The sequence below is a fragment of the Podarcis cretensis genome, assembly GCF_951804945.1.
Source record: "Podarcis cretensis genome assembly, chromosome: 7".
NCBI classification, from domain to species: domain Eukaryota; kingdom Metazoa; phylum Chordata; class Lepidosauria; order Squamata; family Lacertidae; genus Podarcis; species Podarcis cretensis.
The window spans coordinates 25,443,616-25,459,034 of NC_137176.1; the positions used below are offsets into that span (position 1 = coordinate 25,443,616).

Consider the following 15,419-nt stretch of genomic DNA (forward strand, 5'->3'; position numbering starts at 1 on the left):
TATCTTGCGTTAACAGGAAGTATGTGGTAAGCAATTCTTTGCTTGACATATTCATACAAAGAACAGGATACAGTTTCCTGTGGGCTATGGTCAGAGGCGGATTTAGGGGAGCACGACTGGTTCGGTCAAACTGGGTGCAGTCTCAAGGGCACTGCAGCAGGCGCCACAACTATGGTGCATAACGGAAGGCGAGAGGCAGGCAGGTGCTAGATTTTGGCATTGTACAGGGTGCCGCCGAAATTTGAGACCCCAAGGTCTGCCACTGCTGTGATTTCCTAACCCTGTGGCACAATTGCATACCCTGCCTCACAATCAGAGAAACACACATGGTGAGTAACCCCATCATTCTAGTCGTGATGGCCTTCTTCTGACCCCATTGTCTAAGGCAGTCTGCATCTGTACACTAGTTGTGGGAATCGGAGGAGTGCTGTTGCACTCAGGTGCTGTCAGGAACATAGCCCCCCCCCCCCGAGCACAACATCAAGATGTCAGCCTCAGAAATTGAGCTAAGCGAGCAAGGGGCCGACTCTGCAGAGGAGAGCTGTCTGTAAGAGTTTAGAGAGGACAGCCCGGCCCTCCTCATCCCCAGGGAAGAAGCTACTAGCTACCAAGGAGAGGAAGAGTTGGATGTCGGCCTGAGCGTTGCCAGGCAACTAGCAGATAAGCCAGAGTCTGAGGCTGTGTCTTCTGGGAGTGAGGAGGAGACAGACCAGCCTTTCAGTCCCCATACTAGGAGGCAGAAGAAGCTCAGAGAACGACGTAAGGGAAGGAGGAGAAGGGGTTTTGGCATTCTTCCTGTGAGCCAGTGTGGTGTAGTGGTTAAGAGAGGTAGTCTCGTAATCTGGTGAACCAGGTTCACATCTCTGCTCCTCCACATGCAGCTGCTGGGTGACCTTGGGCCAGTCACACTTCTCTGAAGTCTCTCAGCCTCACTCACCTCACAGAGTGTTTGCTGTGGGGGAGGAAGGGAAAGGAGAATATTAGTCGCTTTGAGACTCCTTCGGGTAGTGATAAAGCGGGATATCAAATCCAAACTCTTGTTGTTGTTGTTGTTGTTGGGAGAGAGATGGTGAGTCAGACTGAGCAACTACTGTTAATGAGAGCACCCAGGAGGCCATGCTCTGAATGTGTGTTTTTCTTGTAAATAAACTTGCATAAAACTGACGAAGAATCATTACTGCTTATTAGGCTGCTTGCTTGCCAGAGATTGTTATAGGTTCTGCTTGTGGGCTTCCCATAGGCACCTGGCTGTCTACTGTGAGAACAGAATGTGGGACTAAGCTGGCAGGCCCAGAGGAACTCCAGAAACATCACCACTGTCTGGAAAGCATGGTCCTACCTTGAAACCTGACTTGACTGAGGAAAGGGAAGGGCCATCACTGAAAGGAGAATGTGTACCCAGTTGTTCAGGGAGATGACTGAGAATAATAATGGCATGAGCTTTCATTTATTATGCAGGAAAAGAACTTAAAAGGTTTTAAAAGTTTTTGAAACACTGGTCCATCTTTTCTTGCAGAGAGAATATGAACTTTCTAGCCAATGTATATTTTTCTCACCAAGATGGAATATTGCTAAGGTCATGATAGGGTTGCCATATTTCAAACAGTGAAAATCCAGACAGATAAATTGTTGAGCTCCTTTTTTGGGGAGGCGGGAATTGTTGAGCTTATTATGTTTGCATTTTTAAGCAAAGTTGTTGAGCTATTTTGGAGACTTTGCAGAAGAAGGTATTTAGGACCTATTTTTAAGGAAAAGTGGCAAAAATGATACTCCCGACATGGGTTGCCATACGTTAGGATTTTCCAGGACATTTTTGCAATTTCTGCCTGGACACTGCTTCCAACTGCAATATTCCAGATATGTCCAGGAAATATCTGCATATCCAGGTAAGGTTAAAATTCTGGAGAGCCACTGCCAGCATAGAGTACATAATACTGTGCTAGAGGGGTTCTATATTGCTAGCACTTGCTTGTGTAAGCAGTCCGTCACCAAGTCATGTGGCAACAGCCCTTGACAAAATGTGCAGGAACATCTGGTGTGCATTGTTCAAGTTGCATCCACATATATGATGTAATTAAGAACTGAACAGACAAATGAACTATTTGCGACTCTCCTAAACCGAAAGCATGGTCTTTTTAATTTCTCAAGTCAGGATCAATGTGCCATAATGAAAGACTTTTGGCACAAGAAAGACTTCAAACCACATTACTAGTATCTACTGCTACAAAACTAACGCAAGACAGGCAGGAAGACAGTTTCTGTGGTCCTAATGACTGATGGCTTTTTCCGGATTGCTTATCTTTCAGGCCAGTTGCCTGATCATCAAAAGCTTCCAGAATTTCTTCAGTAGGAAAGAGGCATGCACAACAGTCCCTGGTGAACATGTAAACAGTTTTAAAGCTTATTCTCTCTCTCTCTGTAACTAGGTTTAAATAGCAATGGAGGAACTGAGTACAGCCAATGGTGGTTTTGCCATTGATTTTTTCAAACACGTGTGCAAGGCTCAAAGCAACAAAAACATCCTATTCTCACCATGGAGCATCTCGTCTGTTATGGCCACACTGTACCTTGGAGCTAAAGGCCATACTGCAGAGCAAATAGCAGAGGTAAGCTTTGTGCTATTAATAACTTAAATCAGGGTTAGGGAACTGGGTGTGGCCAATGAGCTAGAGTCTTATCTCTGTAGATAAGTTTGGGTCAAGTTTGACAGTGGGTGAGATTATCTCCACCTGTCGTCCACTTGATCTCACAATGACATCAGGTGACCCATTGTGCAATGAATGGATAAGAAGCAAGTCCTACCCACCCCTCTAAAAAATATGGGCACCTCCATTAAGCAAAGGCCTGGGTAAACAGAAAAATCTTAGCCCAGTGCCTAAAAACTGACAGAGATGGCACCAGGTAGATCTCCCATTTCATAGATGGGGGCCACCACCGAAAAGACCTGTTCTCATGTGGTCACCTTCCACACTTTTCTCATGTGGAGTGCACAGATTAAGACTGTAGGAAATGGGCTGGTTCATATGGGGTGAAGTGGTATATATAAATTACACACAAGAGAAATAGCTGCTCAACCTTGCTCCTGGTCCCCAGGGTGTAATGTCATTTTCTCTATGTACTCTCAAGACCAGAGGTCTAACTCAATCTGCTTGCATAGTTTCTGGAGCTTGTAAATCCTACCAGCAATGTGCCTGGAATTTCATTGTCCTGCTTTGCACAGATTGCTAAGCCGTAGTTAACATTTGAAGCTAGGGAGAAATTAGATTCAGTTTGCATGTACAGGCAAATGTATCCATTTCAACTTTCCAGAGTAATGCGAGAGCCAATACGAGAACACAATGATCCTTTAAAATTTGCACTCATCTGAATTTTGTGGTCAACTAATTAAACTGTAGTGTTTACAGAAATGCACATTCTAGGTTAAGGTCTGCTTTAAAATGCATATATTAGTGAAAACAATACAGAAATATTCTTTATATTAAGAAAATTGCTTTACAAAAATGTGTATATTCGGCAAAATTGCATACAAGAATGGGTATACTGGAAGAAATTTCACACAAAAATTCTGGGGAATTTTCAGGCGAACCCTGTGTTTAAAAATGCAAACCAATACAGAAATGTGAACAGCTTAATTTGGAAAAAGGAGACAATTGGAGATAAATAAAGCTGAGACATCTTTAGCTTTTGGGAGGTGAACATCAACTAACGTTTATAAATCAACTTACAAACCACGGTTAATGAGTGCAGTTGTAAGCACATGACTTTATACGCCTCACGTAACAACTTCTTATTGCTTATGTTTTTATTGGGTTTGTTTTAAATTGCAGGTGCTTCACTTCAACAAATCTGGGAGAAGTGAGGCTGTCCATGCTATGAGACACCCACGCGTGTACTCCAAAATGGAGAAGCTGTTGAATAACCCCTGCATTGCTATTTGGAAGGTAATTTTTGGAAAAACCAAAGTTCATCTCAGACGAATGTATGCAGGCCAGGTTTTTGTTTGTTTTTTAAAACAGACTTTGGTGTTAGCTTCTTTTCCAGCCTACTTTGTCCTAGTTCACTTGGCAATTTGGAAAGAATGTCCTAGTTGATACAAAGTTTTGGCTTTCAAAAAAACCAACACTTTAAACCATCAAGTACGTGGACAAGCACAGAGAGAATAGTTATCACTGTTACGTGACAGAGCAACCATGACACATCTCCCCTCCCTTTAAAAATACCATGCAATGTACATTCATTGGCAATTGAGTTACATGCAGCATGAATAGATGGGTGCTTACTGGCAAGCAAGATTGTAAGAAATTACTCCCAGCTAAGTGTGCATAGGGAAGCAGCCATAGTCTCTTTTAACAACACTGCTTTGTTACTTGACAGAAATCTGGATGTCTTAGAGTCAACAGAAATATAAGCTGCAATAAAAGAACAGTGGAACTTAAGCATATATTCCCATTTACATCCATTGCAATGAATATGACTTGGGCATGCTTAAGTCTCTCCGGATGTATCTTGTCATGGAGAAACCTAGATATGGGTATCTGGGTATGCTTTTCTGGGATATATTCCAAGGGAAATAACTGGCGCAAACCACACCCCAGTTCCACGTGGAAACTTACAAAGGTATTAACCTCCCCAAACAAACTTTGGAGAATTGTTTGCTTCATCTTGTAGCTAACAAGGAAAATATTAAGAGCCTTCACACAAGTGGAGCTGTTTGCATGTTAACACCCAACTCCAGCAGTGGTTCCTTATTGCATGTGTTGTGGAGACAGGAGAATCTATCAATTTTGGTTTCTAATTTTTTCCAATTTTTGATAAAGTTCTCCACACTTCTGCACCTGTTTGAGATTTTCATGTCTGCCTCATCAGCATTCTCATAACATACATATTTTTAGATGCAGTTTTGCCTCTCACGTGCTTTTTTTGCAGGCAATTTCCCCTCACCCAATGCATCTTATATTATTTTTTACTAATATCTGCATTTTAGGCAAATTTACTGCTGCTATGAACATTTCTTTGGTTGGAGAGGTGCATAACAAAATCCAGGGAAGTGTGAATTTCAAATTCTGACCGCGGGAAAAGAAGGGGAAAGGGGAAAGGAGGCAAGATGTGTTGACAATGCGGGTTAACATAAATGTGTGGCCTAAGGGGGATAAATGAGAGGTAATGGGGGGACAAAACAAACTGCAATAAGAGGTAATGGCTGAATGTGGGATTAATCAGTGTTGCAATTCTCTGTTTAAGCCCCCTCCTGAAACATCAAGCAACATACATTCAAGATTCCTGGAACTTAGTCAAGAAATCAGCAAACCTACAAAGCATTTTCTGCTTCGAAGTGTCAACCAGCTATATGCAGACAAATCGGTGCCTCTCCAAAAAGTGAGTGGAGCCTGTAGATGTGACCCTGGAATCAGAGTTGATAATTTAATAAAAACATGGAATAACTGCCTATTACAACAATAGGAGTGTATTCATAGTTTTAATTTGCTTCTATGGGTGTAGTATCCTGTAGTGTAGTATCTTAGTATCCTGTAACTTTTGTTTCACCCTCATTGGCATGGCTGCAATGCCTTAAGAGTATTTTTTTACCTTTAAGGAATTCATATTGTCAATGAAGAAATACTATAACGCAGAGCCACAAACAGTAAACTTTCAAGAAGCTGCGGAAGAAGTCAGAAAAGAGATCAATTCTTGGGTTGAACACCAGACAGAAGGTGAGCTCAAAATGGTTGCTCTGCTATAGGCCTGAATGATATATTGATATATCGCCCAGGAGCGGTATGTGGGTACAGACTGTGATGAAAACTTCACTCAGTGGTATATCGCTGGTGAAACCATAACTGCTCTTGAGTCCCTCTGTCTCCAGCGCCCAGGGGACAAAGAAACTAGCCGGGAGCTAGAGGCAGAAGGACTCAAGAGCAGTGCCGGTTTCACCAGCAATATACCACTGGTGAAACTGCCATTGCACTCTGCCGCCCTCGCCTCAGCCAAGCAGTTTTACAGAGCCACCAAGCCGCCACCGGTTCGCATAAGCCAGTGGCGGGATGGGGGCACCGTTCAAGTGCTCCCCCTCCCCGGCTAAGAGATCCCTGACCCCGCTCCTGCTTGCATGCGAGTCAGAGTGGGATTGGGGCTGCTCAGCTGTGAAGCATGAAGCCCATATAATCCAGCAGAACAGCACTCTCCCACTTGTGTTCTTGCTGGGTTTTTTAATTCTGGAGTTAGTATATAGTCAACATGACTAGAAGCCACTGGTAGCTTTTTCTTCCATAAACCTGTCTAATCCCCATTCAAAGCTATCTCCAGTGACTAGGGATGGAGAAACAACTTGTTCCAGTTCAAATTTAAAGACAAACCCACTTAAATTTGCATTTCTCAAAACAATAGGCGAACCAAAAATACCCATCCTTCAAAAGCCACACGTCTCTGAATTTTGCAGGGCAGTTCGCCAGCCGAGTAATTATTGTTATTATTTATTGATTCACTTGCCAAAAAAGCTTCTAAGTGGTTTACAAGTATAAAGCCAAATACAAAACTATATCCACTAGTAATTAATAAAGCAATTCAAGTACGTACGAATATGAATATATGTACATAAAAACACACATATTAGTGAAATAGAAAATGCATTCTTGTAGTGGGAAATGTTGTGCAAAAATGTGTATATTTAGCTAAACATTAGAAAGATAGGTTGGGGCAAGTCCACAGAAAGTTTTAAGGTAAAGTCACATTTCTTGTTATCTAAAAAAAACAAGTACACTTTTTCAGATGTGTACAGCTGACAAAACATATGATGACTTCTTTCTCTCTCCTACTTCTTCTCCCAAACAAGGTAAAATACAGAATCTGTTGAATGAGGGGTCTATCGATTCACTTACCCAGCTAATCTTGGTAAATGCACTGTACTTCAGAGGAAACTGGGCAAAGCCATTTAAGAAACAAGACACAACACAGCAGCCCTTCAGACTTAGCAAGGTAAATAATTTCATACTGCTGAATGAAAAAAGGCATTAAGGCACTTCAAGCTACTATAGTCCATTGCCATGCCTATGATGGTATCATGTACCTTGTTCTGCACTGTGAAGTAATGTAAGGGAGAGAGATCTCTTCTCCAAATAGCATATATAAAATGCATTTTCCCACCGGTTCCCCCATGAAGTTTAAGGCTCATGGACACGAAAACATATTTGTCACATTGCAGCGAACAACTAAGCCGGTGAAGATGATGTTCCAGCACGGTAACTTCAATTGGAACTACATAAAAGAAGTGAAGACTCAGATTCTTGAGCTCCAATATGTCAACAATGACCTCAGCATGTTTATACTCCTCCCTGATGACATCACTGATGACACCACTGGCCTGGAAATGGTAAAGAAAAGTAGTCCTATTTAGAATATATATATATATATATATATATATATATATATATATATTAATTCCCGTTATTCACTGTGTGTGTAGACAGTGCTTCTTTTGGCATATTTTGTAGGAAAATGACTGAATTGCTTAGGATATAGAAAGATATAGATTTGGAACTTTGTCTCGATTGAAAATGACCCTTGATGTGTTGGAAATGGGTTCATTCATCATGCCATGTGGGGAATCACACAAAAGTCAGAAGAGAAAATGTATTTCTAGTTATCTAAAACCCAAGAACATTGAAAGAAAAAGCTTGCCTTCCCGAAGGTTTTGCAAATGAATGTGTTTTCATAACATTCAAGGAACATTTCTACACATCTAAAGGTGATGGGTGGATATGGATGTTGCATGCTGATTCTCAACAGACGTTTGTGTGTTTGGTCCAAGAATACAGATTTTGTGTAATCATTTTGGCAGCCAGTGTAGTGTGGAGAAAGTTGAAAGGGAAACCTCCACCCGTATTACTTGAACCTGGGGGATCCAATGAATCAGAATGCTGGAAGATTTGGGAGAGACATCAGGGACACATGAAAAATTTCCCTAAACAGGGCTGCCTTCAGATGTCTTCTAAAAGTCAGATAGTTGTTTATTTCCTTGACATCTGATGGGAGGGCGTTCCAAAGGGCGGGCGCCACTACCGAGAAGGGCCTCTGCCTGGTTCCCTGTAGCTTTGCTTCTCGCAATGAGGGAACCGCCAGAAGGCCCTTGAAGATAGACCTCAGTGTCCAGGCTGAACAATGGGGATGGAGACACTCCTTCAGTTTTCGGTTTTCAGACATTTCGGAACTCGAACGGTCTTCCGGAAAGGATTATGTTCGAAAACTGAGATACCACTGTATTCAGTTGGGCTTGTTCAAGTGTTAGCCTCTCATCTAAATTAGTCATATCCTGCTTTAATAACCCCCTAGATATTTGTAGATGAAAATTCTGTTCCATTTCACCTCTCTTTTTTTGCAGACACGTATTTTTCATCTTGTGATATACTGTGTTGACTGTTGAAAACCTTTGACATTGCACTCAGTGCTAGAAGAATGCATTGCATCATAGCTGAAGGGATCTGTAAACTAGCTTGGACTTCAAAAAATAATAATACTTGCAGTGTTTTGCTGTTCATCAATCAGTATAGTGTATATTCCCCAAAACAACATTCAAACACAGTTGTACATTTAATTTAGCAAACCTGGATAACTTTTCCAACTTACTGATCATTTGATTTTCTTTGTGTCTGCAGCTAGAAAATAAATTGACTTATGAAGCCTTATCCAAGTGGACCAGCCCAGAAGAAATGGAAGAAATTGAAGCAAATGTGTATCTTCCTAGGACCCAGTTAGAAGATCACTATGAGTTAAAGGCAGATTTGACCAGCATGGGGATAACAGATGCCTTCACTGTAGGCCAAGCCAATTTCACCGGAATGTCTGAAAAAAGCAAGCTGATTTTGTCCCAAGTTTTCCACAAGTGCTTTGTTGACATTAACGAAGAGGGCACAGAGGCTGCTGCTTCGACAGGTGCTACTATAGATGGGCGAAGTACAGGGGGTGCGACTTTGTTTGCAGCTGACCACCCTTTCCTCTTTTTCATCCGGCATAATAAAACCAAAAGCATCTGCTTCTGGGGCAGATTCTGTTGCCCTTAAAGTATTTCAGCTTTCGACATGACTGGAAGAATCCGCGACCAGAAAGAGGAGGAAACACAACAAGACTGGAAGAAATTTAAAGAATGTTTAGTGAGATACTGTAATATAAGCTAATTAGGAAATCCCTAGAAGTAACAGATTAGGCTAAGGGATAGAAAAAGATTAATAATAAAGATTATTATGGATGACAATTGGAAGAGAGGTTAAGAAGTTTGTAATGAAAGAAGATACTGATGTTATAAATATGAAATTGGGAACTGCTAAATATGTAATATGATGAAATCCAGATTGGAGGGTGTCGAGGAAGTCTTTTAGCAATGTGAATACACCAGGGAATAAGAAGGAAAAAATCTTCTTTTATTTTATGGGTTTTTATTATTGTTGTTAAGTTTTTATGTTGTGTCAAATGGAATGTTTTCCTTTTGTGTTTTTGTCTATGTGTTATAAGAGAAAACTAATAATTTTTTTGGGAGGGGGGAATTAAAGTATTTCAGCTTTCTCTTAGCAAACAGGAAGGATCTTACGGCAGCAGGAATGTGGCACAACAGAGGCACCGTTTTCCAAGGCTATGTCTAAATATGGTGTTCTCGCCTGTCTTTCCTTTATGCTTGCAGGGGGAGTGCATACAGCCACAGCTGACATGTGCTCAGCAAGAAGTCAACTCACTCTCAAACCATGCGTAAAGCAGTCTCTAGGGTTCTTGGTTTTTTTGCTATGTCTCTTTCTAAATTGCATTGTTTGGTATACACAGGGTGTTGATGCAATCCTTTTCAACAATAGACTTGCTGATGGGAGAAAAATAAAAACCAGTCTGTGGCTGTCAGTGGGCCTGCACCCTAGTAATTATATATATGTTTTTAAATTTATTTTATTAAATTTGTATACCACCTTTCATCTGAAGATCTTAGGGCGGTTCATAGCATAAAAATACAAGATAAAAGAACACAACACATAGGAGCCAACTCATTGGGGTTGAGGGGTCTTCAGCCCCCCAATAAAATATTTGAGGGGGCTGCCCCCCAAGTTAAAGAGCATTGCCATTCAAATGGTGTGCATGTGATACATCATGTGATAATGTGGGGCAGGGCTTACCTCCCCCCCCCCCAATATTTTATTCAAGTTGGCACCCGTGAGACAAGGTATATAATAAAAACAAAAACAAAACAATAACCTCCGTTTCCTAAAAACATATTTAACTTAGGACTCGGCTACATTAGTAAAGAAACAACAATTTGAATGCTCTATAAACATGCAACACCAGGTGATGCCAGAAAGCAGGAAATTTTTACACATGATTTTCCATAGTTTCCCTCCCCTTTTGTTACAACTATCTAATTTCTGACTTATTTATAGCATCCCCCCCCCCCCCCCGTGTAGATCCACCCATGTTATGGGATATTAATCAGTTAAACACCTGGTTGAAGAGGAATGTTTTCACCTTGCGCCTAAAGGTGTACAAAGAAGAAGAAAATTTATTGCATTGCATTCATGTATAAATGTTGCATTAAATACCATAAATGTAGGGTTGTAATTTATATTGAGCGTGGCAATCGCTTGTCATTTCCCCCCATATTGCAATGTGTGTGTGTACATATATAACAGAATGTGTAATATAACAGAATGTGTAATATAGCAAATAAAATTAATTTTACTACACCATCAGGAATGCAGAATGTTTCATGTCTGGCGGGAATTGAAACAAAATGGTGGATCCAAATGGCAGGTTGGTACTGGAGACGAGACTTGCCACTTTTCAGCTAAGTCGCGCCTGAAAGGAGGATGGGGTAGAAGAGGGAGATGAAACCACAACACGCCAATGAAAACTGTATCCCTCCTCTTCCCCTCTTTTCAGTTCGGCTCTTAGGAAACCTTGCTAGTTGCTTAGTTTTGCAGCTTGAAACCTTGCCTAACTCCATACGTGTTTACAAATCAAACTAAGTTGAACCTGGTTCTCCTTTTCATAAAAGATTCAGAAATGCCAGACTGATTTGTGATACAAACCACTACAGTACACAGAGGTGCCATCTTGCGCCAAATATTGAGGGGGCTGGGTGACATCACCCACATGGTGTGCAACGCGCAATGTCACATGATGTTTCGGAAGGAGCCAGGGGATGGAGCTGAATGCAGAGGCCGAGGGCTCTTCCTGTCTTACGCTATGCAGTTTTCCATGGCAGAAGGTGGAGCCAGTCACTAAAGCCATGCTCAACTCAGCTTCCTCTGCTCCAACAGTAGGTAACATTGGGGGCAGCCCCCCCATTTATCTGGGGGGGGGGGGGTGCACCAGCAAGCAAATAGCATGCAAGGTTTGAATAGCAGGGAGCCATTTTCCATGCAGTAAAGAAGAGTACTATGAGATTCCAACGCGGGTGGCACTGTGGGTTAAACTACAGAGCCTAGGACTTGACGATCAGAAGGTCGGAGGTTCGAATCCCCTGGATGGGGTGAGCTCCCGTTGTTCGGTCCCTGCTCCTGCCAACCTAGCAGTTCAAAAGTGCGTCAAATTGCAAGTAGATAAATAGGTACCGCTCTGGCGGGAAGGTAAACAGCGTTTCCGTGCGCTGCTCTGGTTCGCCAGAAGCGGCTTAGTCATGCTGTCCACATGACCCAAAAGCTGTACGCCGGCTCCCTCGGCTAATAAAGCGAGATGAGCACCGCAACCCCAGAGTTGGTCACGACTGGACCTAATGGTCAGGGGTCCCTTTACCTTTACCTATGAGATTCCAAAGCTTGCTATCCTATTCCTACATTTGATTCAACTAAGTGAACAGTCCTATCCACAAGACACTGGTGTAAAGCAAGTCAGTGTAAGTTAAGCCGATGTAAATTTACAGTGGATCTAAACTCTGTTCAGTAGTGGGGGTACTGCTGGCTGAGCAGGCCTAAGGCTGGCAGGGGGAAAACAAGTCCTTAAAATAGTATTTGAGTTATACCACCTTTTTTGCCAGCTTAATTTACACTGGATTTCCAGGTCTTACCTGAATGGGCTTAGGCTCAAGCCTAACCACACCTTCTCTGGTCCAACCCCAGAATGCCCCTTTCCCAAGCCTTATGCCAGTCCCATCTGAGCTCGGATAGAGGAGATATGTTAACATATCTCTCTGACTGTGCCAAAGGGATTTAAACTGGTTTAGTCTGACTGCGCCAGGAACTTCCCAGGACAACGGGATATTCACTAGATTCCAACCCTCTCATCCCAGCAGATCTTGCTATAGGATTGATCCCTAAATGTGTTATTTGAAGAACCTTTTCCTCTTTCAGACTAATGCAGAATTGCTCTTATAACAAACAAACAAAATAGTTTAGTAATAGCTCTGATAATACAACGTAGCTGACAGTCTTTCAGCTTCGCAGCAGACAATGTTGCCGGTTGATTGAGGCAGAGAGGATGGGCAAGATGTTGCAATGGAGGATATAAAAGAGGAGAAGTGAAGGTTGCTCTGTATTTATTGCTACAGAACTGTGTCTTCACAAACACCACAACCTGTCGGAGGAATCGCCGAAAGCGTAGTAGCTGCAGGTACTGCGACATTTTAAGCTTGTATAACTTGTTTTGCCATGAAACCTTAAGCTTGGGTGAAAAGGGCAAAAGATTGCTATCTATAAATGTGAAAAAAGCAACGTTGCAAGTGTCAGATATTCCTTGTGCTTATAATGGAAGAGCAGGATTTAATTTGCTTATTAAAAGTGCATAAACAATTGGCAACAGTGCCTTCATTTGTCAAGTAGATAATGCTAGGCAAGGATATAGGGTGACCAGGATGCCTTGGGCATTATAAGTAGAAAGGTGAAACTTCAAATGAACAAAGATGATAGACAGACAGACAGACAGACAGACAGACAGATAGATAGATAGATAGACAGACAGACAGAGTGCTTTTTCTGGGGGGATGCAGGGGGATTCTAGATAAGGGTTGACGGTCCTTACTGCAGCTTCCCGGATAAACATATGTGCCAAATAGGACCAAACAGCTATTTATGATATGCAACATACTGTTTTTCAAACTCCCACTAGTCTCTCAACACAATTTCTCAAACGACTTGAGAGGCTGCTGCTGTTCAGTAGATTGCAAAATGCAAGGACCTTGAGCTCACTGAACCAACTGCAAGGCTCTGTGTACCCTACTTCCCCACGCTGCACCCATGAGGCAAGGTGAGGCAGTTGCCTCAGGCGGCAGGATCCGCAGGGCAGCAGAACCCAACGTAGATCTTTATTTCCCCTTTGTTCCTGATGTAGATCTTCACTCACCCCTTCTTCCCTGGCGGGGGTGGGGTGCCATTTTGTGGTTTGCATCAGGGGCAAAAATGTCTCAGGCTGGCCCTAGCTGCAACTGCAAAGGAGAAAGTGTCTCTAACTTACCATATGGATCATCCACACCATGTATGTTCTCTGTGCTACCACCAGAGGTTGCTGGTAATTGCTAATAAATAACATGGAAGTCTTGCCATACGGCTCAGGTCAACGACATTCTTCATGCACACAGCAGGGAGAAATGACCAAGACGTTTATTTTATTTTCAGTCGGTTTTCAAAGGTTGTGGTAACACATATGGTTGCACTTTGCATCACCAAACAAAAGAAAGATTTTAACTGCTTCAGAACCTCCTTGATGAACTTAATGCGCTGTAATTCTATGTATTACAGACCAGGTATGTTGCTTCACCTCTCTTAAGGTATACTGCATTGAACTTGCAATTTTTTTATTTTATTTGTTTTATTTATGTTTTTCAGATTTATAAATTTTACTAATTTTACAATCATTTTAACTTTTCAAAACTTGACTTCCTTTCCCTTCTTTCTGTGGTTCCTTACATTTATTTTTAATATCTTCTGTATATCCAAATTAACTCAATTTGCTCATTTACTAATCTTCTTTAAATATACAGTGGTACCTCGGTTTATAAACTTAATCCATTCTGGAAGTCCGTTCTTAAAGCGAAACCGTTTTTAAACCAAGGCATGCTTTCCCTAATGAGGCCTCCCGCCACCTGTGCCCTTCCACCATTCGATTCCATTCTTAGACTGAGCTAAAGTTCTCAAACCAAGACACTATTTTGTGGAGTTTGTAAACCAAATCGTTCTTAAACCAGACTGTTCTTAGACCGAGGTACCACTGTATACTCATAAAACTGCAGGTTATTGCAATAATCCTGCCAATGTTCTTATATGTTTACAATTTATCTGTAAATCCTCATTAAACTATTTCCATTCTTTTATAAAAAGTTTGTTGTCTTGATTTCTGTTCTTCCAGTAAGTTTCTGTATATCCCATACATTTTTGTATCTATTCTTCCTTTGTTGGGAATGTACTTGCAATTTATTAAGAACATACAAATTGCAAGCACAGCACATAATATTTCATTGGGGCTGCAAACTTAAAAAATTGTTTGGGAGAAAATCCCATTGAACACAGCTGGCCTTTCTTCCTTGTTAACATACAGAGAATTGGGCCCTAAGGCAGTGACATTGCCAAGTTATGTGTGGTAACAAATCTAGAGTTCAATGAGGTTTACAGAACATTAGGATGAGGTGACATATACAGAGCGCATGGATTGATTGGGAATGTATGGGGTGGGGTTATTTTTTATCTAGTTGCATGAATGCTTTAGCATCTAACGTTGGGACGAACTAATGAAAGTGCTATTTTTGTGGGAAAGAAAGAAACGCTTCTTTTGTCAGAGCAATGATTTGTCCTGTCTATTGCTTTTTTCATAGGTTGCAGTAATGGACTCCCTCTCAGTAGCCAACGGCAGCTTTCTTCTAGATCTTTACAAAAAGCTGATCCAATCATCTGAAGGCAATATTTTCTTTTCTCCTTGGAGCATCACATCTGTTCTAGCCATGGTCCACATGGGAGCAAGAGGTAGAACTGCCAGCCAGATGGCTGAGGTAGGCTCTTGAATTTGTCTGCGACCACCGCACATTTCAATCTTGCACATAGTCTGGAGATATAATACAGTGGTACCTTGGTTCTCAAATCCATTCTGGGAGTCCGTTCGACTCCCGAAACCATTCAAAAACCAAGGCGCGGCTTCCGATTGGCTGCAGGAGCTTTCTGCACTCAAGCGAAAGCTGCGTTGAACATTCGGCTTCCAAAAAACGTTCACAAACTGGACGACTTGATTCTATGACTTACTTCCGGGTTTGCAGCATTTGGGAGCTGATTTGTTTAACAACTAAGCCATTCGGGAACCAAGGTACCACTGTACAATCAATGCTGTTGTTACATACGGCATCTGTTAAAGTGCTTTACAGTGGTACCTCAGGTTACATACGCTTCAGGTTACAGACTCCGCTAACCCAGAAATAGTGCTTCAGGTTAAGAACAGTTTCAGGATAAGAACAGAAATCGTGCTCCAGCGGCGTG

General features: G+C 41.8%; 2 protein-coding genes across 2 annotated transcripts in view; one reads left to right on the plus strand and one right to left on the minus strand.

Moving 5' to 3' along the window:
* Nucleotides 1-15,419, minus strand: part of WRNIP1 (WRN helicase interacting protein 1) — a 181,373-nt gene that overhangs the window by 32,035 nt on the left and 133,919 nt on the right. The window lies entirely within an intron of this gene.
* The window catches only part of LOC307219522 (uncharacterized protein), a 40,515-nt gene that overhangs the window by 1,921 nt on the left and 23,175 nt on the right, over nt 1-15,419 (plus strand). Inside the window, exons 2-10 of the mRNA XM_079982782.1 lie at nt 2,427-2,606; nt 3,828-3,941; nt 4,375-4,617; nt 5,242-5,376; nt 5,594-5,711; nt 6,830-6,972; nt 7,199-7,366; nt 8,649-9,047; nt 14,768-14,941. Coding sequence (XP_079838908.1) covers nt 2,439-2,606; nt 3,828-3,941; nt 4,375-4,617; nt 5,242-5,376; nt 5,594-5,711; nt 6,830-6,972; nt 7,199-7,366; nt 8,649-9,047; nt 14,768-14,941 — 1,662 coding nt within the window. The 5' untranslated portion in view covers nt 2,427-2,438. The remainder of the gene's footprint in view (nt 1-2,426; nt 2,607-3,827; nt 3,942-4,374; nt 4,618-5,241; nt 5,377-5,593; nt 5,712-6,829; nt 6,973-7,198; nt 7,367-8,648; nt 9,048-14,767; nt 14,942-15,419) is intronic.